General features: G+C 47.1%; 1 protein-coding gene across 3 annotated transcripts in view; it reads right to left on the minus strand.

Annotated features, from left to right (window-relative positions):
- The window catches only part of PDE4B (phosphodiesterase 4B), a 156,942-nt gene that overhangs the window by 71,841 nt on the left and 58,950 nt on the right, over positions 1-26,151 (minus strand). Inside the window, exon 1 of one of the 3 annotated variants that reach the window (XM_027651402.1) lies at positions 19,239-19,413. The exons of the other annotated variants lie outside the window; for them this stretch is intronic. Within the exon in view, the coding sequence (XP_027507203.1) occupies positions 19,239-19,285 (47 nt within the window). The 5' untranslated portion in view covers positions 19,286-19,413. Of the gene's footprint in view, positions 1-19,238; positions 19,414-26,151 lie in introns of those variants that run through there. 3 annotated transcript variants of the gene reach the window in all.

The raw sequence follows: 26,151 nt of genomic DNA on the forward strand, positions 1-26,151 counted from the left end.
GATGGTGCCAGGCTCTGTTCAGTGGTGCCCAATGACAGGACAAGAAGCAATGGCCATAAACTAAAACACAAGTAGTACCACCTCAACAGAAGTAAGAACTTCTTTCCATAGAGGGTGGTAGAGCACAGGAACAGCTGCCCAGGTAGGGTGTGGAGCCTCCCTCTCTGGAGACATTCCAATCCCACCTGGACATGTTCCTGTGTCACCTTTTCCAGGTGACTCTGCCTGGGCAGGGGGGCTGGATCGGATGATCTCCAGAGGTCCCTTCCAACCCTAATGATTCTATGTTTCTGTGAAAACACCCACAACTATTGAGGAGCTGCTGAAAGCCTTGATGAGGGGCTGGATGGGGGGACACTGGTGTGGCAGGAAGGGCAGGCAGGGCAGGCAGGGCTGCAGCACCCCAGGCCCCAGCGATACCAGGGCTCTGAACAAACACCCTGTGCACACCAACACCTCCTGCGGGGCTGAGCCCAGCAGTGTGTGCTCGATACAGCTTTTCAGGTCAATAACTCTACAAGCTGCAGAAGGAAGCCTTTTTCCTGCAACTCAGCACCCAACAAGGTGTTTAACCCTTTGTCTGCTTGCAGCAAAGCTTCCCACGCTAAATCGCTGCCAACCATATCATTTCAGTTGGAAAGATGAATTTAAATTAGCCTGTTCGAGCTGAGATTAAATCCCAGCAGCAACCTAGAAGGAGACTTAGGTCCAGTGCACCCCCTTCCACCCCACCTCAGGCCTCTTGTCTTCTCTAGCCCAAGCCAAGATGTGGCTCTTGAAACTTTTCCCCATTTAGGCTTTTACTGAACTCCAGCAGAAATCCGTCTCCTTCTGTCCTTCATGGAAGAGCTCAGGCCAGCCCTGAGTTTTTGGGTTAGGAAAATCTTTCTGCAAATGTGTTGATGTGCTTGGAACTGGATGATGGCCAAGAAACCAATCAGTCCCAGAGCGACGTCCTGGGTGCCACCCGTCTGCCAGCCTCCGGCAGTGTCTGGGAACGATCAAGATCACAGAGCCAGAGTGGGAGGCAAACAACGGGTATTCTCTGGATATGGCTCAGCCAGGATAAAATGTGACACCCTATAATAGTGCCCTGGCGTCACCCAGCACAACATCTGACTGAGGGGACATCAAATGCCACACAGATATCAAGGGCCTGATGGCCAGTCATGTGAAGAGCAAACAAGATAGCAGGGTGGCAGGGGAGGCAACAGGGAACAAAACCCTAGTGTCAAGCCCTTCTGTGCTGAGCAGTCAGCCCTAAATGGTTGGTGATTTTTGCTTTCTGCCAAGGTTCTGCTTTAATTGGGCAAGACTGTGCAGCATGTTCAGTGACACGGAGCAGAGGAGAAAACAGCCTGTGCCAGGCTGTGAGGCCGTGCAGGAGTCACCCTGCTGAGGTGTAAAGAGTTATTATGGGTCAGAACATCTTATCCACGATGGCTTTTTACTTTACTGTTTTAAGAAATGTTCTGTGATTTAAGCTAAAAACATCAACGTTTCTGTGTGAGCTGTTAACTCGCCACACACAACCCCCAAATTCTGCCTAAATTTATACGCGTGGGTTCCACTTGTCCCAGTGAGCAAAGCTAGAATGAACTCCCAGCCCTTTTCATTGCCTTGGGTGAGGCGGAAGCAAAAAGTCAGCGACCACCGAGACAGCCTGAGAACTGAGAATACAACTATGGACACGCTAATGAGCCTCATCCCCCCATGACTCTCCCACACTCTGGCCCAGTGGTGGCTTCACTGCACAGTGCTCTGACCTGCACAGTGAGGGCAGCTCTTTGAGGGCTGATGGAGTAAAGTTCTCCCTGGGAGCAGGGGCTGAAACCTCCTGGGTGCCAAGACATCAAGAGTTGGCCTAACTTCTAAATTACAGAGGCCACCCATACAGCTTCTCCAGCAAATCTGTAGTGTAGAAAATGCAAGCACAACAAGTTCCTTATTGACTTGAGTGTAATAGATCAGTTAATACACCCCAGCACTTCATCAGAGAAGCAGCATCCTGCAGTGCTCCTTCCCTAACTCCTGCACCAGCTCCATAATCATCTGAATAGCGTCTCTGGTACTTGAACCTCTTGCCAGCACAAAGCTGGTTCAATAGTGCCATTCAAGCCCAGAGTAGCTGCACTGGCTGCACTCTGTCTCCAGAAGAGTAGGAGATTCTTGCTGCAGTCTAAGAAAGAAAAATCACTTAGCACAAATAAGGTCTTTTAAAACCACTGATTAAATAGATATTCACAAGACAGAGCACAATGGCTTTGATGGAGCCATTGCAACCTATTACATAAATCCTCATTCATGCCCAGGAGAGCTTTTCCTTTTCTTTTTTTAATATTAGAAGAGAAAATGAAGCCACGGAAAAGATATTAAATTACATAAAAATGTGTGACTGGTAAGTTCACGACTCAAACTCAGAGAAGCAAAGACATACAGAATTTGGTGCGGAAATCTTGGCTGCTGTGCAGTCCCCAGCTGTGAGCTTGCAGGAGCTGTGCCATGGCCTTGGCTCCCTGGCACGGGAGCTTGCTACCTTGGACTCAGCTCTGCAGCACCAGTCCTGACAAATTACACCTCTTCTGAGGAGGAGGATGGAATTGCAGAGTTACTGATGGATGAACGGGAGTGCTGACAAGGACAGGAAAGTGTTATGTGAGGGGGCTGGTCGATACTCACAAACTCCATCCCGTATTCTATAAAGGGCCATGGAGATGCTCCGAGGGCTGGAGTTCCTCTGCTCTGGAGACAGACTGGGAGAGCTGGGGGTGTTCACCTGCAGAAGAGAAGGCTTCAGGGACAACTTAGAGCCCCTCCAATGCCTAAAGAGGCTCCAGGAGAGCTGGAGAGGGACTTTGGACAAGTGCCTGGAGGAACAGGACAAGGGAGATTGGCTTCCCATTGCCAGGGGGCAGGGATAGATGGGATATTGGGAAGGAATTCTCATCTGTAAGGGTGGAGATGCCCTGGCGCAGATTGCCCAGAGAAGCTGTGGCTGCCCCATCCCTGGAAGTGTCCAAGACTAGGTTGGACGGGGCTTGGAGCAACTTGGTCTAGTGGAAGGGTCCCTGCTCGTGGCAGGGTGATGGGACAAGATGGTCTTTAAGGTCCCTTCCAACCTAAACCATTCCACAACTCTATGAAACGTTCCCTCTCTGCCTGTGCATCCCTGCAGCCCCAGCACCTTCCAGCCTGCATTAGGAATGTTCTGACATACATTAGCTGCACACTACTCATCCTTTCACACACTGTTGTACTGACACATGGAAGGTGATATCTTCACTAGGGCTTTCACAATTTTCTGCATTTCCTCATGAAAACAGACTTTTTCCTAGAATCTAGTTCCTAATACTTTTAATATGAAATAAATGTATAATATTGCACGAGTTATTAGATTTACCAGAGCTAAAAATGGGCTGGGAGAGTAGCTGTGAGTGTAGAGTTTAATAGAATAGTTCTTAAAACACTGTATAATTTTAATGTAGTAAAGCAAAAGAGGGTCAGCTTGTTCTTCCAGATTCCACTCCAAACAATTTACTATCTTTATGGATGAAAAAATGTAGGGAGCCTTTTGTGATGTGAGTGAAACTAGGACATTCAATATAGACCCACTTCAAACCTTCACTCACAGATGTCTATTCCTTCAGCCAATATTTATTCTCTTCTCAGAAAGTCCTTTTATGCACTTTACATGGTGAGCTACAGCATCTCCTTCACTGCCACTTTCCCCAGTAAATCTCTGTTCTCATAAGTGTCTTTAACTGCAAACAGATGGAATCAAGCTGCTCTCCCCAGTTATGGTCTTGTATAACACTGGGAGCTCGATGGCCCTACCAAGGTGGTCACAGGGGACTGGACAACTTGGCCCAACACCAGGACTGGTGTGGACAGTGCACAAAACCAGCACCTTCCCTTCTGCTCTTCATCCTCAGAAAGGGTTAACAGGAAACATTTGTTTAGGACACCAGGAAGCTCTTGGCCCCAAAATGGGACTCAGATCACAACTAAGACACTTATCAAACCTCTCCTGGTGCTCTGCCTTTCCCTGCTCCGCTTTGCCAGGCACAACTCAGCCGGCAAACCCAGGAATTTAGTTCCCTGGCGTCACCCTCCGTGTGAATTCATTCCTTCTCCTTGTGATGTCACCCAGCTCCAACGCCCCCGGGGCTCTCGCCAGAGTCGGGAACAGTTGACGTCTGCGGGAATTCTCCTTTTAGCAGACACAGAGATGATTTATAAGAAATCCCTGCCTGTACTTCCTCCAGCTGCTTCAGTATCTTTCCCTGGGTGTTTTTACGGTAAAGTTTTTCCAGGGCTCAGCCCTCCCGCGGATGGGCCCTCTCCCCCTCCCTGCTCTCACCCAGCACAATGTTCATCCGAGGCCAAGCAAGGCAGGTGTTCCAGGGATTTATGGAGCTGAGCTGGCCCCACTGCAGGGACACACTGAGCCATTGATCCCACAGCCAGACTCTGCATGCTGCATAAGGGGCTTGTGGATGGAACGGCTCCCGAAAGAACAAGAGCCGGGATCAGGGATTCTGAGACCATCAAAACTGGGAGAGCTCATTCCTTATTCACCCTATAGATAACGCTGCAATCCAGACCTCCAGCTTACACCTTACTGTGGCACCACACTGAAGGCTTTGATACAGAAATCTGCTGCATTAACTTTCCAGAGAAGGGAATGGAGCTGGGGAAGGGTCTGGAGCACCAGGAGTGGCTGAGAGAGCTGGGGAGGCTCAGCCTGGAGGAAAGGAGGCTCAGGGGGGACCGTCTCACTCTCTGAAACTCCCTGATAGGAGGGTGGAACCAGGTGGGGGTCAGGCTCTGCTCTCAGGGAACAAGGGACAGGACAGGAGGAAACAGCCTTAGGTCATGCCAGGGGAGGTTCAGGTTGGACATCAGGAGGAATTTCTTCAGAGAAAGGGTGGTCAGGCATCGGAAGAGGCTGCCCAGGGAGGTGGTGGAGTCCCCATCCCTGGAGGGATTTAAAAGCCATGTGGATGTGGCACTTGAGAACATAGGGCAGTGGTGGCCTTGGTAGTGCTGGGGAGTGGCTGTTCTCGATGGTCTCACAGGGCTTTTCCAATCTTAATGATTCTGTGATTCTTCTTGATCTTGGGAAAAAAAAATGTTGTCTAATTTCTAATATCTGATAGGAGCTCGAATGATGTACCTAAGAAACAGACCTGTTTCACCACCACCTTCATATTTTTAATTAGTCTCTCCTTTCAAACTTACTGTTAAATAATCTTTAAATGTCTATTCCTAAAGGAGAGCTAAAAACTGAACAGAAATTTCATATAATAAAGATTAAAACAAAATTATATAAGATCAGTGTAAATACAATAGACTTACATAAGATAGCTGGACAATGAAGTGTGGTTTAGAATTTTTCAAGAGCCTTGCTAGCTCACCTTCTGTATAACTTTTGAAACATTCAGGCTATGATGAGTTTATGGCACAGTTCTAAGGAAAAGATTATAAAGAGAAGGGCATGGCTTTTTTCTCTTTTAAATAGTGATTAAATCTAAGATATATTTATCTAACCCCTCAGAAAACCAAGAGTGTGGAGCCTCTGATTAGCAGAGTGCTGCACCATGGCTCCTTCCTCCAGTCTCAGGGGAATTTTGAGGCCAAATTCTGCATCCTCGTTGACTAGGTGCCCTGTTGGCACCCAGCTGCCTCTGCTTCCCCTCAGCATCTGTGCAAGACATAACAGGTTTATTTCTTTAGTTTTCTTTTTAATCTACAGCCTTTGAATCACTGCAAAATATATTCTGTACCAAAGACACTAATCTACAGAGAAACTACTTCCTGCTCCACCTTATATCCAGTTAGATTATGCCAAAACACCCCAGACCTCTCCCTGTGGATGACAAAACTGCCAATAAAATTTTAGTTGGGAAGGTCCCTGTCTACACCTCAAAATGTACTTCTTGGATATGCTGTGGCTCAGCTCACAGGGGGATTTCAGGTGGGGCAGCATGAAAGCATCTCCTGTTCCCAGAGGTACCAACAGGAACACGGGCTGCTTTGAAGTCTAGTGTGAGGCTTTTTTTTTTTCACTTTTCAGCTCTAGACAAAGACAAAAAAATCCATCTCAGTGCTATGGCAGCTTTGCATGGACAAGGCTGTGTCCCAGCTACCAATTAACAAGTGCACCTCAGCATTTCAGGTGGGCAGAGACAGTGGGGGGAATATGACCAGGCTGGATGGGGCTTAGAGCAACCTGGTCTAGTGGAAGGTGTCCCTAACCATGGCAGGGGGTTGGAATGACATGAGCTTGAAGTCCCTCCCAACTCACACCAGTCTGTGATTCTGAGATAGACTGTGCAGGGATCAAGACCTTTTGCCTTTGTGTACCCAATGTATGACAACGTCAAAACAAATTCCCTGGTGTTCCAAAGACACACATAAAGCACAAGGATTGAGTCTTAGAAACGTGGCAGGAAATCAAACCATTACCCAAGTGAATTCGGATGCCTTGTTCTCCTTTCACCTCAAGTCATCACTAACAAGCTCTGGCTGATGTGACCAGAAACAAGCCAGGTACTACAAGGAAATAAGTCCTGCTCCAGGATATGGCACATGGCTTGCTCATTCAGAAAGTGAAGAAAGCTGTTCTCTCCAGGTTTGTAAAAAATTCCAGATATCACTGAATCACAGAATCCCAGAATGATTTGGGTTGGAAGGGACCTTAAAGCCCATCTCGATCCAGCTGTTCTCCCACCCAAGAAACAATCTGTGAAACTCCTACATGGAATTCCCCTCCTGCCAGTTTCCAAGACTGGATGATTTTACCCCAAACACTTGTTTATAAATGTACAAACCAGTAAATGATACACTAAACAGTTTCGCAAAGAAAGGTGAACTTAGTGCAACAACAGTAGAAAACTGTATCACTGATAAGTCAAATAAAACAAACATAAACAAGGTGAGATATAATCTCTCGGTTCTTCTCTCATTAAGTCATTCTGAGGACTTAATTTTAAAATACAAAAGTGTTCTGAGAATATTTTGTAATTACAAAGCAATAAGAGAAATCATCCAGGAGGAATAATTACATAATTTCTACATGAACTCACTGCTTAGAAGACTTCACAGCTTAGAGAGGCCGTAATAAATAGCTCCTCATATCATTGCTGCTGCTGCAGCTGATGACTCACCACTGTTACTGGGATCATATCCCAGAATAGTCATGCTCCTCTGTGTACTGCATGCAAAATTAGCCATCGGGGGCTTACTATTAAACAAAACAGATTTGGGGGGTCAGGGTTTATGTGGTCATATCATAAAAACAAAAGCTGCTCAGTGTTTTACTGGAATGCAATGAATGTGACACACCCAACCTGAAGGCCTCTGATCCCCATCCCACAGAATCAGAATTAGAATCAGCATATTCCAAACCTGGGGTTTTTCAGTTAACAATTCCCTATCACACACTTCTGGTCCTGGCAGCACAGAACAGTCCTGCAGACAGCAGCTAAAACCACTGAGAGAGAAATACAGCTGGAATCACAGAAACATAAGGGAAAAAGTCCAGGGATCAGATACAGGTAACGAAAAAGAAAGAGATTGTCTAGGCTGGGAGAGCTGAGGGTGTTCACCTGGAGAAGAGAAGGCTCCAGGGACAACTAAGAGCCCCTTCCACTGCCTGAAGAGGCTCCAGAAGAGCTGGAGAAAGACTTTGGACAAGAGCCTGGAAGGGATAGAACACAGGAAATGGCCTCCCACTGCCAGAAGTCAGTGTTAGGTGGGATACTGGAAAAGAATTCTTCCCTGTGAAGGTGGAGAGGCCCTGGCACAGGTTGCCCAGAGAAGCTGTGGCTGCCCCATCCCTGGAAGTGTTCAAGGTCGGGTTGGATGGGGCTTCGAGCAACCTGGGATAGTGTAAGGTGTCCCTGCCCATGGCAGGGAGTGGAATGGGGTGGGCTTTAAAGTCCCTTCCAGGCCAAATCAGTCTGTGATTCTATGAGCTAATTAAAATATACATCCCTTACCAGCTGGAGCAGAATGGTGCATAAGTTTGATAGAATTTAATTCAAAAAGCACAAAAAAGTAGTATGAAACAATAGAAATGCCCTGCTATTACTCCATTAGCCTCCAAGAAACACCAACAGTTTCCTCCAAAGAATAGTTAATCACATTATATAGGTGTTGTCTGTGCTTATGTGCCACACCAAAGTGGTGTTTGCCATTTTCAGTGAATACCCAAAATCTTTGGAATTGTAGGGCAGAGCCCCACGTAAGACATGGAGGTGACTGACAGAATGACAGGACTAAGAAAGGACTTTCCCCATCTGACTTCACAACCTCATTTCCAAAAGTGTTCTGTTCTTTCATCTTCTGGTATTTATGCACATCTCAAAGTACATGTGCAGCCTTTACCTTCACAACATTTTCACTGAAAGAATATTAACAACATCAAAAGTTTACTTTTTGGCTGAATAAAACCCCTCTCCTTATGCATTATCATAGAATCCCAGAATGGTTTGGATTGGAAGAGACCTTTAAAAGTCATCCAGTCCCACCTCCTGCCATGGACAGGGACACCTTCCACTAGACCAGGTTGCTCCAAGCCCCGTCCAACCCAGCCTTGGACACTTCCAGGGATGAGGCAGCCACAGCTTCTCTGGGTAACCTGTGCCAGGGCCTCATCACCCTCCCAGGGAAGGATTCCTTCCCAATGTCCCATGTAACCCTGTGCTCTGGCAGTGGGAAAACATTCCCTGTGTCCTGCCTTTCCAGGCCCTTGTCCAAAGTCCCTCTCCAGCTCTTCTGGAGCCTCTTTAGGCACTGGAAGGGGGTCTAAGGTCTCCCTGGAGCCTTCTCTTCTCCAGGTGAACACCCCCAGCTCTCCCAGCCTGTCTCCAGAGCAGAGAGGCTCCAGCCCTCAGAGCATCTCCATGATCCCCTCTGGACTCACTCCAGAAGCTCCATGTCCTTCTACTGTTGTTCCCCAGGGCTGGAGGCAGCTCTGCAGGTGGGGTCTCACCTGAGTGGGGCAGTGGAACAGAATTCCCCCCACACCTGCCATCCATGCTGGAGGTCAGCCCAGGGCACGGGGTGTTTCTGGGTGCCAGTAGACAGGGCCAAGGCATGTTGAGCTCATGAGCAATTCCCTCCCCCGTCAGGATGTGTCTCGGGGCTCCCCTCTGACTCCCCCAAGGCTCTGCCTGCTCCATGTCCAGCACTTCCACACTCATCTCGCAGCACAGTCTCCTTCCCAAAAACTCACAGGTAAAGCCATGTGCTTGAGTCCCTGGAGCTGGGCTGGAAATCACAATCACTGAATATACATGTATGGAATTTCAGACTTGGTTCCAGGTTCTCTGAGGCCAAGAACTGGTGGAATCTGTGGGCAGTAACAGGGAGCACTGTGTCCATCCTGCTCCTGCAGGTCCCCCCCAGCCCTCTCCGCTGTGTCAAGCTGAATCTGCCTCGTCTGCTGCTTCAGACCCTGAACTCCTGAAAACTGCTGTGACTTCCTTGGAAATACGTCAGTGCTGCCCTAGATACCGAGGCTGCTCCACCAAACAGTCCTTTCCACACTGCACAGTGACTACCAGACTATTTCTCCTGTTATTCTCAGCATCTCTGGGTTCATCCTCATTCCCCCTTTCCTGCCAGCCCACCCAGAGCACCTCCACGCTCTGTCTGTCCTTCCCAGCTCCCTCTCCTTCTCTGAGAATAACATGCAGGAAACCAAGGATTTATTTGTCATTTTTCCAGCCTTTAGACATCAAGAGTTGTGCTCATCTCTCTGCAGATATTAATTCCTCCAGGCTAAGTAATAATAGGTTCCCTGGAGCAGCCTGTCCTTGTCGGATTCTACGGATGCTTCTGGACCGCCCACTCTCCTCCTCAGCTCCGAGCCAGTTTGTGGCCAGATTAGAGTTCCCCCATCATGAGAGTCAACTGGAATACTCCAAGTTGTATTTCATGCTCTCCTAAAAGCCAAATATATACTGTCTATCAAATCCAGTTCCTCTCCTAATTCTCTTACTGCTATAAACAAACCCACCAATCACATCTGCTGTGTTTTGCTCATGCTGGTGCTTTTGAGAGTGGGCCAAACCTCTGAAATCCAAATGCTCCCGAGCCAGGAGAGAGAACATGGAATCTGCTGCTTTAAATGGGACAAATCTGCTTTTAATTGGCTGCTGTCCATGACAGATTTTAATCCTGTGGAGGCAATAGTCCACACTACTATCTGAGCATTTTTACCAGTACAAATTGATTGGCTTTTTCCAGTCCTCTGCTTTGTCTATATTCCTACCCCAAAACTGCATTACTTAAATCATCAAATGATACATTAATTCCAGGAGTTTATATTACTGAGCTATTATGTTTTATCCATGGTTTCAAAAAATATTTTCTAAAGAAATCAAGCCCTTTGGATCAATTCACTTTTATTCCACCAACAGACCTACACCTATTGCTTTCATCTAAGAAAACATATGGACAAATGTGAGGTCAGAATATCCTCGAGCTTTCAGGGATTAGGGAACACCCAAGTATCACTTTTTCACAGCAAACGTGGGGGCATAGCATGGGGCATTAAACAGAGCCCCCCCAATCCCTGTGAGTGGTCCAGCAGCTCCCTGGAAAGCTAAGTGAGAGGTGGAAGGGAATCATCTCAATACCAAAGTCCACATCTGATGCTTGCATTACAAACACAAGTTTCATGCTCATGTTTAATCCAGGCGAACACATAAACAGACAGGGAAAGGAAATATAGGGAGTCTTCAATTATAAAAGAGAAATTGTGGGAGTTTTTATAAAGTTTCAGAATTATGTTAAACATTACAGAATTAGCCAAGTTTAATTTTGTTGTTGTAAATGCTTGCATTAATTGCTAAAGTTTATTTGGGGTTAACACAGAGGTATAAACACCTTGGAGGGAGACACACAGCAAAATTTCCTTAAAATTTGCCATTGAAAAACCAGTGATCAGATTTGGCCACAGTTGGGCCAAGCTCACCTTGCTCAGGATGGAATCTGTTCTTGCAAAAACTACTGAGCTGATTTCAAGAATAAAACTGTGGAAAAGCTGTCGTGCCCACAGTAACACCTGCTCTGTCTCTGGCTGCAGGGGGCTGGGTTTGGTTTTCACTTTTGTTTTCTGTTTCAGGCTCTTGCTTTAAAGGTTTCATTTTAAACTTGGCAGGAGTGCCTAGGCAGTGTTAGTCAGGGATCAGCCTTTTCCCGACAATTGACTCACTGATGATCTTTTGAAAGCAAAACCAAGCACATGGAATTGGAGCCTTTTTAGTGCTGGGCTGTTCCCAGTCCCAGAGGAATCCAACAAGGAGCCCCAGGGGAAAGCCAGGAGAAACCTGGTCTAGTGGAAGGGGCAGGGGATGGAATGAGATAGGCTTTGAGGTCATTCACAACCCAAACCATTCCAGGATTCCATGATTCTCCTTGAATGCTTTCAGAGGGGAAGGCAGTGGTGTCCATCCTAAGGAGGGGGAATCCACTGGGTGCTCCCCTGGCTTGCAGAGGTCTCCTGATGCCGTTCCCTGCTCTCCGACCTCTGAGCACAGTTCTGTGTCTCTGCTTTTTGTACTTCCCCCATCACCAATGTGTAGAAGCTTGAGAATTTAGTTTTTAACAGTGCTACAGAGAGTTAAGATTATTCTATTTTTTCCTACATAAATCCTCCCCTTCCCTGCCATGTCCTGAGACCTCACCCTGGCCATCACCACATTTCCACCCCGATTCCTGTTTCTCTCAGTATCTGCCCCTCCTGTGCTCCACGGGGGCTGAGGAGATGCTGTCCTGTGCTCTCACAGCCAGATTTAACATCTGGAACAAGAAGGGCTGGATGAACTGGGACAATCCCTGTAAACCAAAGGTGCTGTGGCATGAGGACATGTGGCTTCCCAGCACACAGCAGGAATTCGTCGGCTCAGTGTCATGAGTTGATTTCCTACTGTTTTCAGCTTTAACAGTTGGATTGATACAATTAACACATTTTCGTATGCTTTCCTAAAAAAAAAAAAAAAGCTAAAAAAAGATAAACTGCTATTAAAGCTCGCAGGCATTTTATGTCCTAGAATTTATACTGAGAGCTACATAAAAAAAGCAACAAAACCATACAAGTAATTGGGGGGGGGAGAAACAGACCCTGTAAAATGATTGATAAATCCCTTTATAAGCCAAACAACAATCATGTTACTTTGCAATTTGATTTTGAAACTTCCAGAATTTAGCAAAGAGCTTCAGCTCTTTAATACATTTGCCAGCTGCAGGTTTTAATCTCACTATTTGTTAATTGTAACGAAGGAAAATAATTATTCCCCGAGTCCTGAGGAGGTGCTGGCACTGGAAGTGGCGGGGTTGGAGCGGTGCCAGGGTGGGGATGGATGGCTGTGCCGGAGCTGTCGCCCTGTGCCGGGTGCTGCTCTCATTTCACTGCTCCATTGACGTCACTGTGAGCTTTCAAACCAGCCCCGCACGTCTGGTGAACTCCACAGAACTGGGAGAATGAAAAACCCGCAGCTCATTCACCAGAATGAAAATGAGGTGGTTTTTTTTTCCCTCTCTCATAAAACCTTTGCTGTTTTATTCCTTTTTTCGTGCCCTTTATCGAGTTTGTGTTTAAATCAATAAACTGTGATTATAATATGTATCAAGGATCAGCCCTGCCCATGGCAGGGGGGGGAATGAGGAGATCTTTAAGGTCCTTTCCAACCCAAACCAGTCTGTGATTCTATGATCTGTGATAAATTGAAAAAAGACAATAAAAATACTGAGGAAGGACACTCTTTGTGCTTCCAAAGGTAACAGAATGGCTCGTTTTGCTCTAATTCAGACAGTTTAGGGCTTAACCTAAAGCCCTAATCTTTATAAAAACCCCCATGTTATCAACATTGTCATATTCCGTGGAATGGGATGTTCTGTGTTACAAGCTGGACTTGGTGATCCTGTGGGTCACTTCCAACTCAGGATATTCTGTGATTTCATGACTCTATGATTCTATTATTCCATGATTCTGTGATTCTATTATACCATGGCTCTATGACTCTATGATTCTGTTATTCCATGATTCTATGATTCCACAATTCTGTGATTCTATTATTCCATGATTCTATGATGGAAGGCTTCAGAATCTTTCTTTTTTACATGGCTGTCCTGAAAATGAGCAGCAAAGATGCTCCCTGAGCAGTGTCTGGTTTGAGACAGCTCTGCTCTGGTGGCAGCCAAGCACTGACATCCATCTGCCATAATCCAGAGCTCCCAGGACAGAGCCAGTGGGAACAGGAGGTGGATAATGGTTATAGATTTGTTTTTGCAGTTTGTGGAGAAAGATTTTAATCTTTGAAAAGTCCTTCTGAGGAGTCTTGTCTGCATAAGGAGTAAACACCATGGCTGCTGGTGACAATCCTGTGTCACCCAGGGCTGAGCAGGATGTCAGCAAGGACAGGGAAACCTACAGGAAAAGCCTTTGTTTAGTTCTCAGGGTTAAATTCCAGCTGAGCTTTGGACCTGGGGAGCAGAGGACAGTGCCCAAGATTCATCTGTCCTGCTCTGTGTTGGGAAGGGAGCTCCAACACAGGGTGCACCTGGGTTTATTCTGTGTAGAAGCAACTTGGGCAGAGTAACTCAATGGGAATGTTGCATGGCCCCTGTAATAGCTCTTTCATTGTTCCCATCAGCAAAGGGGATAAATTGCAGGGGATGGGCTCAGGGGAATGGGGAGCTGTTCTCAGGATGGCAGAACTGTAAATCACAAGGTGTGGAGGCTGTAAAAAAAAAATCACTCAACTTTTGGAATTCTTTGTCTGTAACAAATTCCAGGTCAGTAGGAACCCGAAATTTCACTTATTAAATTTCACTTATTTCTTCTGTAGAGAAGAAACCCCTTTTCTATCGTGTTGTTCCCTGTACCAGCTGACTGTCTGAGATTGCCTAATCTGCCAGTGAGTTTGGAGCTAAAAGAAATCTGTATCCCAGTTATTAGCCTCTGGAGAAGAGGTTTATGAAGGAAATCCTGATAAAGCTTTAGAAACAGGAATCTGCATTTCTAAGCCTGCTAAGAGGCAAGAGTGGAAAAAGCCCCAGAACTTCTTAGAAAATGCTGAGACCTCTTTTTGCATTCAGAGAATCTCAGAATGGTTTAGGCTGGAAAGGATCTCAAAGCTCATCTAATTCCAACTGCCTGCCCTGGGCAGGGACACCTCCCACTAGACCAGGTTGCTCCAAGCCCTGTCCAACCTGACCTTGGATGCTTCCAGGGATGGGGCAGACACAGCTGCTCTGGGCAACCTGTGCCAGGGCCTCACCACCCTCACAGGGAAGAATTCCTTCCCAATATCCCATGTAACCCTGACCTCTGGCAGTGGGAAGCCATTCCCTGTGTCCTGTCCCTCCAGGTCCTTGTCCAAAGTCCCTCTCCAGCTCTCTTGGAGCTCCTTTAGGCACTGGAGGGGGCTCTAAGCTGTCCCTGGAGCCTCCTTTTCTCCAGGTGAACATCCCCAGCTCTCCCAGCCTGTCTTCAGAGCGGAGGGGCTCAGGCCCTTGGAGCATCTCTGTGGCCCCTCTGGACTTGCTCCAGCAGCTCCACATCCTTCTGGACTCATATGAACTCGGAGAAAGTCAGCACATGGCTTCCTGGTTACCCCTGGATGACCTACCCCAAAGGGTGTTCACAGACACCACCAAAGCCAGACTGGGAAGCATCAGCTGCTGACCCACCAGGGCAGCTCCTCCATCTGGGTTCATCCCGACGGGACCGGCACATGGAAGGGTGTCTGCAGCCAGGAAGGACTCAGACTGCTGGGACTTGGACAAGCTAGGGAGGAGGAGGACAAGTAATAGACTGGAAAAACAACTTCATGTGTGTGACAGATAGAGATGCACGTGAACTTGGCTAAAAAGAGTCTCCTATCCAAGTGAAGTTACACAGATTATTTCCCTGGAAGTTAAGATAATGAATGGAAATATGGTAATGTAAATACGTCAAGAGCGGCCTCAAACACTCTAACTCTTATCTTCTGCCTTGTAAGACCAGCATGAAAATCCAGCCAGGAACAACTTGAAAAGATACAGCATGAAGAGAAGGGAAAGGTCACTAAATACCAACCCCATTCCTCCACTGGAATCCCTCTGTAACCAGCTTCCCAAACAGCCAAAGTAAACACTGCACTGCTCAGAGCCAATTAAATTCCCATTATTTTATTGTTAAAAATTCTGTTTCAGCCAGGCATTGTCTCTGCTGCAGACACATCTCAACAGTGGGTTCTTTGTGCTTCCTACAGGCATTTGTGAGCACAGGAGAAATATTTGGCCTTCTCTTTCTGATTTGTGCCTACAGATTTCTGAGTTACGTCTCTCAAATCTACCTTCTGCATATAAATGATTTCTTTGTTGGAAATTCTGCCTATTTATAGAAGGCTATGGAATTAATACATGAAGACAACCAAAATGTTTGAAGTACATCTGAAGTTACAGCTAAACCCCAGGAAAATCAGGTAACTTGAAGGTAGAGTGGATTTTAACCCACGTCATTGGAGAGTGTTAAATAATTGCAGACCAAACCTTGAGTATTTTGAAACTCAATATCAAAATCAAAGTCAGTTCATGTCAGTGAAGTGAGGTGAGGGTCAGTCTCTTCTTGCAGGTAACAAGGGACAGGACAAGAGGAAACAGCTTCAAGTTGCACCAGGGGAGGTTTAGCTTGGATATTTGGGAATATTTCTCCCTGGAAAGGGCTGTCCAGCCCTGGGACAGCTGCCCAGGGAGGTGGTGGAGTCTCCATCCCTGGAGGGATTTAAAAACCATGTGGATGTAGCACTTGGGACATGGGGCAGTCATGGCCTTGGCAGTGCTGGGGGAACAGTCTCAGTGGGCTTTTCCAACCTAAATGATTCCATGATTCTCTATGATACCACACTATGAAAAACACCTCCAGCCTCACATCCAACTACAAACATCTCAGCTTGAATCAAGTGAGCTGAAAGAATTAAGGTCAGGGTGGCTGTTCTGCATCCTGTGGTTATCACCCCTCTGATAAACATGTTTCTATTCCAGCACAAAGATATGCCAAGAGGACCTGTCACTCTGGCTGCACTTAGCTGGGGGCTGTGGAGCACCTCTGAGATCCCTGTGTTGGCAGCTGGAAGCAGAGTCCTGGGTTTTTGTTCCACCACTTTATACCATGACAGTTTCTGCTCCCCCACCAACACAACGTTCAGTCTGAATTCAAGAGTTTGAAATCATTCCTACAAACAAGCACCAACCATGAATTCCTCTATTTCCCCACCAGGCATTTACAGGAACTGATGTGCTGGTGCAATCCAACTGCACACAATCATTTTCCATTGCCCCAAAACATGTTCTAAAATCCCATACCAGGCAGAGCACAAGCACAGAGCTCTCCTCTCTGCCCCCAAAAATCAACAGTGATCAAAGTCCCACATTGTCCAGGTGTGGATAGGAACCAACAGCTCCTCTGTTGACCTTGGAGGAGAACATGGTGCTCTGAAGCAAAAGGCCATCCATGGAATCACGGAATGGTTTGATCTGGAAGGGACCCTTCATGGGGTTCATCATGTCTCTCCATCCCCTGTCATGGGCAGGGACACCTTCCACTAGATCAGGGTGAAGCTCTAGTTAAAAGGGTTTGCTTATGCATGATGGGACAGCAGAAGGAGAAGCTCAGAGGAAGCCCAAAAGTTAATCCGAGAGGAAAAAAATGCCTGAAGATGCAGTGCAAACCTGTAACAGTAACTAATGAGCCTCAGCCACCGTGCGTGCTCTGAACAAGCAATCAAGGGGTTACACAGGTCAGGATTAGCAAGACTCAGTCTAACACTAGCTAGGCCAGCATGGGGTGAGAAATATGCTTTATTTCCACCTGTGCACAGGTGAAGTGAATTTTATAGGATAATCCCTATCCCCTCCTTCATAAATCCATATTCTGACAAGGTTCCCTTTGAGCTGTCCGCTTTTAATTACCTAAAACTTCACTGATTGGTCAGACGGCACTGACCTGTCCCCAGGGCCCATCCCTAATAACCCTCAACCCTCCCTCTTAGGATTAGGGTGCTGTTCAGTTCATTTCAGTTCATTTCTAGAGCTGAAATTATTTATATTGCTCTTGCAACCACAGAATGTATTTCTCCTTTCTCCAAATGAAACACATATTTCCATAACTCCCTCTGCTCTGCACAGACGTTCACACTGTCCATACCAAATGTGCACAGTCTCTCCTCTTCCTTTCATTTGTAAGTCTGGCAAATCGATTAACACTTCCCACCCCTTTCCTCCTGGTCCCCTATTCCTCTGTCTCAGCTTACTAGAGCTTCTCCTCAAGATGAACTTTCTAAATCAAACCAACTCCCCCTGCAAAACATTAAGGGAAAGCCATGGTGAAAATTCCAAGACAGGTTGGTTTAGATTAGAGATTAGGGAGAAATTCTTCCCTGTGAGGGTGGGGAGGCCCTGGCACAGGTTACCCAGAGAAGCTGTGATTGCCCCATCCCTGGAAGTTTCCAAGGCCAGGTTGGAGAGGGCTTGGAGCAACCTGGGCTAGTGGAAGGCGTCCCTGCCCATGGCAGGGGGTGGAACGAGATGAGCTTTGAGGTCCCTTCAACACAAACCATTCCAGGATTCCATGATTCTGATACAGGCTCTGCTAAAGTGCAGCAACACCTGCTGCTGTGTCAGGCACAGCCATGTGAGTCCTCATTTATCTCTGTCCTTCAAACCTGGCACGTGCGGGACCTCTTTGGCTGGGGAGGAACCGGTGCTGTCAACACTCTGCCGAGCACAGAGCAGCCACATGAGCCAGCGAGGGGGCACATGCCACCAGGTCTGTCCTGCAGAAGGACAGGGGGTGTCTGGGCAGTGGCACTGCCGTGGCTCCATGGGTTGGCACCACCAGCAGAAGGAAGAAGGACCCTGCTGTCCACTCCAGCCCACGGCACGGTGGAGGAAGAGCGATCGCTCATCTCAGCTATCCAACCACCCATCAGCAAGACACAGCCCTCATTTTATGCAGGGTAATGACAGACACTGTTAGGGTTTCAACCATGAAAAGCTCACACCACCGTGAAGGGCCCTTGGGAAGGGAGGACACCCAGCACCACGCACAGAGAACTCAAGCAACCAGTGGGACCTTCCATCCTTCCTCTTCCTGCCGCCTCCTTGTCTCCAGGGGCCTCCCGTGGCTTCCTTTCTGAACATTTGCTGTCACCAGAGGTCTTCCAACAATATCATAAGGCATTTTTGCTCTTCTCTAAATATTTACCTTTCCATTCTCCTGTTCCTGAAACACCACATACGGCTCTCCTCAAGGAGCAGGCTGTGCTCTGGAGAAGGGAATCTCACCCTGTCACCCCACAGCGCCTTTAAAGGCTCAGAGCCTCGATATTTTCATTAATATATACAAATACTCAGCTGTAGGTTCATCGTAGAGCCTAAAGCAGAGGTTAAATGATTATAAGCAATAATGAGATTACGAAGAATAAATTCTATGTAAGAGCAGAATATTTCTGTGTATAGGTACGATTACAGAATCAGCATTTGAATATCTAGGATATAAAGTTATCTCTATATTCTGTATCCTTAAGGACAACAATAGATTATCCACATAGAAGACCATGTATATCACACTACCCAATGGCTTCATCCCTAAACTCAAACAGCAGGTCTTTACCTATAAAATTAAACCCGTTTTGGTGTCATCTATCAAACCCAATCCTGTGCCATCCGTGGTAGGACATGACTCTGGAGTTTCCCTCTCCCCTCCCTCTGCCCTACCATGGCCAGATCAGAGCAGAGGCAGCAGCAGCTCCATCTGCTTATTAAAATGCAACAGTAGTTGACAACAGACTGGAGAAGGTGCAGAGGTAGCACCATGAAATCACTCAAGCGAAAGAACGTTTTAGGGACTCATCAATTTTTAAATGAAAATTTCAGTTCATGCACACCTTAGAATGAAAACAAACAAGCACAATACCAAATTTTCCATTCTTTCCCCTCCCTTTCCCCACAGCCCCAATTACCAAGTGTCGTGAGGGTGCGTTGTCAGATTGAAACCTGACCAGGAAAGATCAGAAAAGAAAATATTCACTAAACAACCTGACAATGCCACAGCTCCAGGAACATGCATCCCCTTAATGCTCCCATTCAGCAGCTCCTTTTGACCAAGGTAAAATCATCACTTTCAAGCTCTTCTGCCCACCAGAACTGCTCTGATCCAGACAAACCCATGGAATACTCACCAAATCCACGAATGACGGCGATTAGGTAAAATATTAATATTTAACATCTTCCAAGATGAGACTTCTCTTCTACTTGTCCGAAAATATTCAGTACATTTCCTGCTTATTCCAAACTTGTATCTTTCTGAAGTTGTATCAGTGGCACGGAGATGTTTCCAGGAGTTTTTATTCTTTGTGATTACATGTCAACTCCCATTGCAGGGTGGATGTCACTTTATATACGAATGCAAATGACTTGGCAATCAAAATGTGAGGGTGCATGTGGAACAGCCTCTACGGACTCCCATATTTCTTCATTTCTAGCAGAAGAAAGAAAAAATAAATCTATTTCTGGCAAAACCCTGACTGCAGTTTCCTGCTCTCATTTGTATAATCCCTTCCAGTGATCCTGAGACGGGGAGGGGGGGGGAAAGGCAAGGCTTTTCAAAGCTGGAGAAACATCCCCTTTTTCCTGTTTATCCTTTCCAGGTCATATCCCTCGTTCATTCAGCACCTTCACAGCTGAATCAAAGTTTTCTGATGCTGCAGAAACTCCACTCCCGGGTCCCTCCTGTGTAACCCAGGGATGGTATTCCTGGGGTGACAGGGGTGCAGGCAGCTACGTGGGGACACAGGTCCCCATCCAACTGAGGGGTTACAGGCAGGAGGGAGCAGGTCGCTGTGGAAAAAGGCCTGGCTTATCCATCCCACCAAACCAGAAGCAGCAGCAAAGCTCTCCGAGGGTTTCCAGCTCCCTGCCAGGGGTCATTCTGCACGGAGAGGGGAGTGCTCTGCGCTACTCCTGCCACTCGAGACTGGAGCTGTGTCCCTGGGTGGGATCCCTACTGCCTCTCCAGCCCTCCCTAGCCCGGCTCGAGGTGCTGTGCCTGCAGGAGAATCCTCGGAGCAGGTACCTCCGCAGCTGCGACCTCGCCCCGATGAGCGACAGCAGATTTGTGAATCTCTGCATAAAATGGAATTTTACAAGATTTACATCTAAATCCCGCCGCTAAACATCAAACCCAGCACAGCTCCCTGGTGCATCCCGACGTCAGGGGGTGGGTGGTGGGAAGACGGGGAGCAGCTCCCAAAATCCTGCCCCCACCACGCACCTCCGCCGGAGCCCGAGCTGGGGACGCGCAGCCAGGGAGGGGATCCAGGGATAAAGGGAGGGCTGGAGAAACAGAGGAGAATGAAAGCGCTTCCAGCGGCGACAGTGCCATGGATTGGGAAGGCTGGAAGGGATCTGCCCACGCGTCCCTGCCCAGGCTGCACCTCCGCCCACCCGCACCTTGCGGGGGCGAGGGAGGGGGACGCTAATGGGGCCGGGCTGGATGCGGCACTTCCTTCTGCTTGGGAAACAAAAAGTTCAATGTCAAGGAATGCGCAGGAGGGACCGGCAAATTTTGCCTTCACTGGATTTTTTTTCCTGCCGCTGAAGTCTCCAGACATTTCACCTTGACAACCAAGGGAAGGGATTTTATCATCAGCTGAAATCAAAGGCATCGGCAAACCTATAAATGGGATTTCTATAGGTGAGGTATAAGTGGGATTTCTATAGGTGTAAAATGGGCTTTACATTTCATCAGAGCCATAAGTGATGCATAACATTCCCTACCCACAGGGAGAGGGTGTCCAAAGCAGCAGGAGGGGCCAGCACAGGACCAGCAGCCCAGGGCAAAGAGGAGGGAATTGCATCCCACAGCTCTCTGAGGATCCACAGACGTGAAACCTGCCAGCCCACCCTGCCCTGCAGTTAACTCCCAACTGGAAAGGGGAATGAGGAACTGTTTTAGTAATTAAGATGTCAAATCCAATTTCAAAATACAAGGAAAGGGGGAGACTGGCAGCATCATTCCATCCGAACTCAAACTCCTGTCGCCTGCACCGATACAGTCAGAGCTAAGAAAAGAGTCTTCCAGACTGAAAGAACTATGAGCTTCTCTTCTGTAATTGCAGATGAAACATGAAACCATATTTGTATTCTATTGACATAAATTAAAAAAAAAAAAGAATAAAAAAAGGGGCAACTTAGAAGTATAAGCAGAAAGTGAAGCCAGAGTACAGATAATCAATACACTGACAGTTTGCACCTCTCATTTGCTTTGCTGCACCTCTACTTGTGGTAATTTGGTTTGAAAGGACCCAGTTTTATACAGAATGGCAAATGATTTTGTGTAGACCATAGAATGATGCATCTTATATAAAAAAAGGTCCCCAAACATACACGGATGGACATAAATAGATACATACACAGACATGTAAGTAATAGAAACCCAAACTGGTTTGGGTTGGGAGGGACCATAGAGCCCCTCTTGTTCCATCCCTTGCCATGGGCAGGGACACCTTCCACTAGACCAGGTTGCTCCAAGCCCCATCCAACCTGGTCTTGGAGACTTCCAGGGATGAGGCAGCCACAGCTTCTCTGGGCAGCCTGTGCCAGGGCCTCACCACCCTCACAGGGAAGAATCTCTTCCCAATATCCCATCTAACCCTGCCCTCTGGCAGTGGGAAACCATTCCCCCCTGTCCTGGCACTCCCCTCTCCATGACTGGGACAAAAAAAACCCCAGGACGTCCCTCTGGAATGAATATCTGCCATGTTGGCCACAAACATTATCTGCATTCTTCTTGGTGAAAAAATCAAAATTAATTCCCTGCTAATTTGGTAACAGACAGTTCTGGGCACTGTTGCTTCTTTTCTATCCCACCACACCGAGACTGTGCATTTTCCCTCCCCATTCCCATTTTTATGGCATCTCCCTTCACGAGTGTGACCTTTCCCTTCATCCAGCATCCTGAACTTGATGTGGTTAATTGCAGGGAACAAGGCAGTAATCAAACAGTGGCTGGGTGGGAAGGATAATAACTCATTCTCTTGGTTTTTTCTCCTAGAGCTTCTCAGACAGTTGAATAATTATCCTCCACTAAAGACCCAACTGAAAAACCAGCAATTGCAGTATCAACATGACATAAATGAATGTAACTCTCAGGGCTGTGATCAGAACCCACTGCTCCCTCACTTCTGGGCCTGTGCACCACTGAGCACCCTCCCTCCTACTCCCACACACTTCAAAAAACCATCAAATTGTTCATTTTGATCTTCAGCCACATCTACATATTTAATGTATTTATTAATTAGCGGCTAAAATGGCTTTGCAAGCCCTAGTAATGATTAGCCCTACTCCCACCGGGCCCTGCTGGCAGCCCCAGTACTAATGCTCCTCCAGGGAAACTTCAACTGTTTTGTGAAAGATTGCACAGACTCTTCAAAAAACTGGAAAACCAGCCCAGAACGTTTATTTTTTTCCACATCTTTCAGCAAAGTTACATAATGCAGCTCCTGCGCAGCCGACCCTGCTCTCCTGCTGCCTTGAAACACTCCAGGCCCTTCAGCACCTCGGTACCTTTATTCCCTCAATCAACAGCAGGTTGCTGTGAAGGCTCAGGAATGTTCCCTGCCCTTGGAAGGCACAGCCTGAAAAATATCAGCTGATATTTTGGATATTTTGAGACAAACCAGAAGTGTGGTGTATAAAAATAATCATGTTGGATGCTCTCTCTTTCCAGTTTTAAGACTCTACACTTATGCAAGAGTATTTTGGGGGTTTCACCCCAAATAAATAAGCACTAAGTGTTCAGAGGCATAATTTGTCTCTCTCCTCCTTGCTACTAGTGAAATAATCAGGATAACCTGCAAACATCCCAGCTGATAATCAAAAAGCATGAAAACCACCCCAAAAAGGACTCCCCCATGCTGCTCATGGGATCTTATTGTCTGTTTTGTAGAGCAGCATCGACCCTTTCCCCAGTATTTAAATTGTTGGGTTTTTTTGTCACACACCACAGCCACAGGCTGCTCTGTGGAGCACAAAGGTATTTATTGATTTGGGAAGGATGCATTGCTTATGCTCCAAAGCAGCTCCTCAGCCATGCAGCAGCTTTTCATTCATTCCTTCTCTCTGGCCACACTGATTCAGAATGATCAAATACTAATCTGCAATTCTAATTTCCTTCCCCCTCCCAAACAAGCTGCCCAAGAGCTCCAGGAGCATTAAATTGCCAACCTTTACATTAAACAACACTGTTTTCCGTCTAATACTGAAAAATATACTTAATTAAGAAATGAGATCATAAAACATAGACCCACTCGACATAATTAGCTCATCAAACATAATTTTCAGATAATCTATTTTTCCTGAATTCTGGAATTCTATTCAGCAAATAATAAGTTGTCCTTGCTCTAAGGTGACTTGAAACCTGCAGGTAATTTGGGGTGCCAGGAAATTACTAGCTCCAAAACCTGGGTTTTCTGCAGACTCTTCTGCAAAATGTATGTGTCAGAGACCTCTCAGGGATATCGGGGTAGGATGAGCCAGGTGTTGGACTGCAGAAGGTACATGTTCATTTGGGACAGGATCACAGAACCTCCTGCCAATGCAGATGAGGCTGTTTCATTGTCAACTCAACTATTTGGGCCTCATTTCCCCCCTGGTGCAGTCTCTGCCGCTCTGCCAGGGGTGTTTTAGAGATGCTGAAAGTGAGTCATCAGTCACTGAATCCCAGGAGGGTTTGGGTTGGAAAGGACCCTAAAGCTCATCTCGTTCCACCCCCTGCCACAGGCAGGGACACCTTCCACTAGACCAGGTTGCTCCAAGCCCTGTCCAACATGGCCTTGGACACTTCCAGGGATGAGGCAGCCACAGCTTCTCTGGGTAACCTGTGCCAGGGCCTCACCACCCTCACAGGGAAGGATTTCTTCCCAATATCCCACCTAACTCTGCCCTCTGGCAGTGGGAAGCCTTTCCCTGTGTCCTGTCCCTCCAGGCACTTGTCAAAGTCCCTCTCCAGCTCTCCTGGAGCCTCTTTAGGCACTGGAAGGGCTCTAAATTGTCCCTGGAGCCTTCTCCAGGTGAACACCCGCAGCTCTCCCAGCCTATCTCCAGAGCAGAGGGGCTCCAGCCCTCAGAGCATCCCCGTGGCCCCTCTGGACTCGCTCCAGAATGATGAGTTTCCTCGTGCTGTCTTACAGTCACACTGGTCTCAGTCTACAGAGCTCTGGGTAAATACTGCATGGAGATGGCACAAACACTTGATGTTTTCCAAAAATGGCATCACTAAAAGTCATTTGGCAGCAGGAAACTGCAGTTTCTGGAGCGATGCTCTCAACTTACCCTCAGTCTGTCCTCCACAAACACAAACCTGAAGTGCCCCCCAGGACGATTCATCTTTTCAAAGCAGACACTTCACCTCCATCTTTCTCACCAACACTTTCCTTATCCTCTTCCCATAAATAAAACCATGTTTTCAGACGGGTACCACTCAAGCCAAAGAACTTAATGTGGAAGAGGAGGTGTTTCAAAGCAAACAGTTCACACAAAGGGGCTAAATCCGAGAGACAGAGCCCAGAGAGCCACCAGCGATGTACCAGACTGGCGTGGGTAAGTGGGAGAGAGTCAGAGAGAGCCTGTACAAGAAGCAGAGGAAACTAAAACAGGGGAAAAAAAAGAAGGAAAATCATCTTGCTGATCCTTCATCCACCCTGCAACTTCCCAGCGAACGCTCCTGACAAGTTTCCAACGGAACATAGAACATAACAAAATGAATCAACAACAGCAGCTGGTTTGAGCAAACCGAGCACCGCCTTCTCCAGAACCATCTCCAAGGGGTCTCAGCACTCACTTAGTTGGCAATTAATTAGTGGGAGAGTTTTTATCTATTTTATATCAACAGTATATATATGATGACATCTTTACAATACACATTTATGGGGAGCACACCAAAACCTCAGCGCTGGAAAGGAGCTGCACACAGAAGTGCCTGCACTGAGCAGGTTTCCATCTGGATTAGATTTTGATCTCCCATTTTATTGCATCTTTAGGGAGGTTTAATTTTATGTTTCACTTTGGCTACTTCCAACCTCTAAAGCTTTTGCAAAGCAATTTGTGTAGAAGCTGCTGCAGGGGATGTGAGTTCCCACAGCAAGTGACTACAGCAAACCTCAGCACCATTTATCTGATGGAAACACAAACTACCAGAAATTTTGCCCCTGAAAGGAAATTCATTTACTCTTGATGCTCCACATTTTTGGAAAGCAGTTGCTGTATTACCTCAGTTAGGGAAGGAGCACTGATGGCTCCTCTCTGGATGAAACTAAATGAAGTAACAGGGGAAAAGTGCTGTAATTCATAGAATCACAGAATCATTCAGGTTGGAAAAGGCTTCCAAGATCATCATGTTCAACCTGTGCCTGATCCCCACCTTGTCACCCAGCCCAGAGCACTGAGTGCCAGTCATTCCTTGGACACCTCCAGGGATGGGGACTCCACCACCTCCCTGGGCAGCCCCTTCCAATGTCTAACCACCCCTTCTGTGAAGAAATTCCTCCTGATGTCCAACCTGAACCTCCTCTGGCACAGCTTGAGGCTACTTCCACTTGTCCTGTCCCTTGTTCCCTGGGAGAAGAGCCTGACCCCCACCTGGATCCACCCTCCTGTCAAAGATTTGGAGAGAGCAAGAAGGTCCCCCCTGAGCCTCCTATTTCCCAGGTTACAAATTCCTTGTGGATCAGAATACCATCACCTGTAAGCAGACTAATTATTAGAGATGAGACATCTCAGAGTAACACATGGAGCATCGTGAGGCTTCTCAGGCTTTCCAAGCTGTGACTCTGGGTCCCCCCTCCATCAGTGCAGCCATCTGGAAAAGCAGATGTCGAACAAACACCCAATGCCGGCACGCTCTTCCATCTTCCCACTCCCTGCTGCAGGCCAGGAGAAAATCTGAGCCCCACACCAGGCTTGGTGTTTCCTGGATGAGTAATAAACCCCCACAGACACAGCCCTGGGCTCTGACGTGGTGCTTTTAGCTGTCAGCATCTAAAGCTGGACTCAGATCCATAAAGAAACGGATCTCCAGACGGGATCCAAGGATCA

The sequence above is a fragment of the Corapipo altera genome, unplaced genomic scaffold (genome assembly GCF_003945725.1).
Source record: "Corapipo altera isolate COAL_440 unplaced genomic scaffold, ASM394572v1 57, whole genome shotgun sequence".
In the NCBI taxonomy this organism is placed as follows: Eukaryota; Metazoa; Chordata; class Aves; order Passeriformes; family Pipridae; genus Corapipo; species Corapipo altera.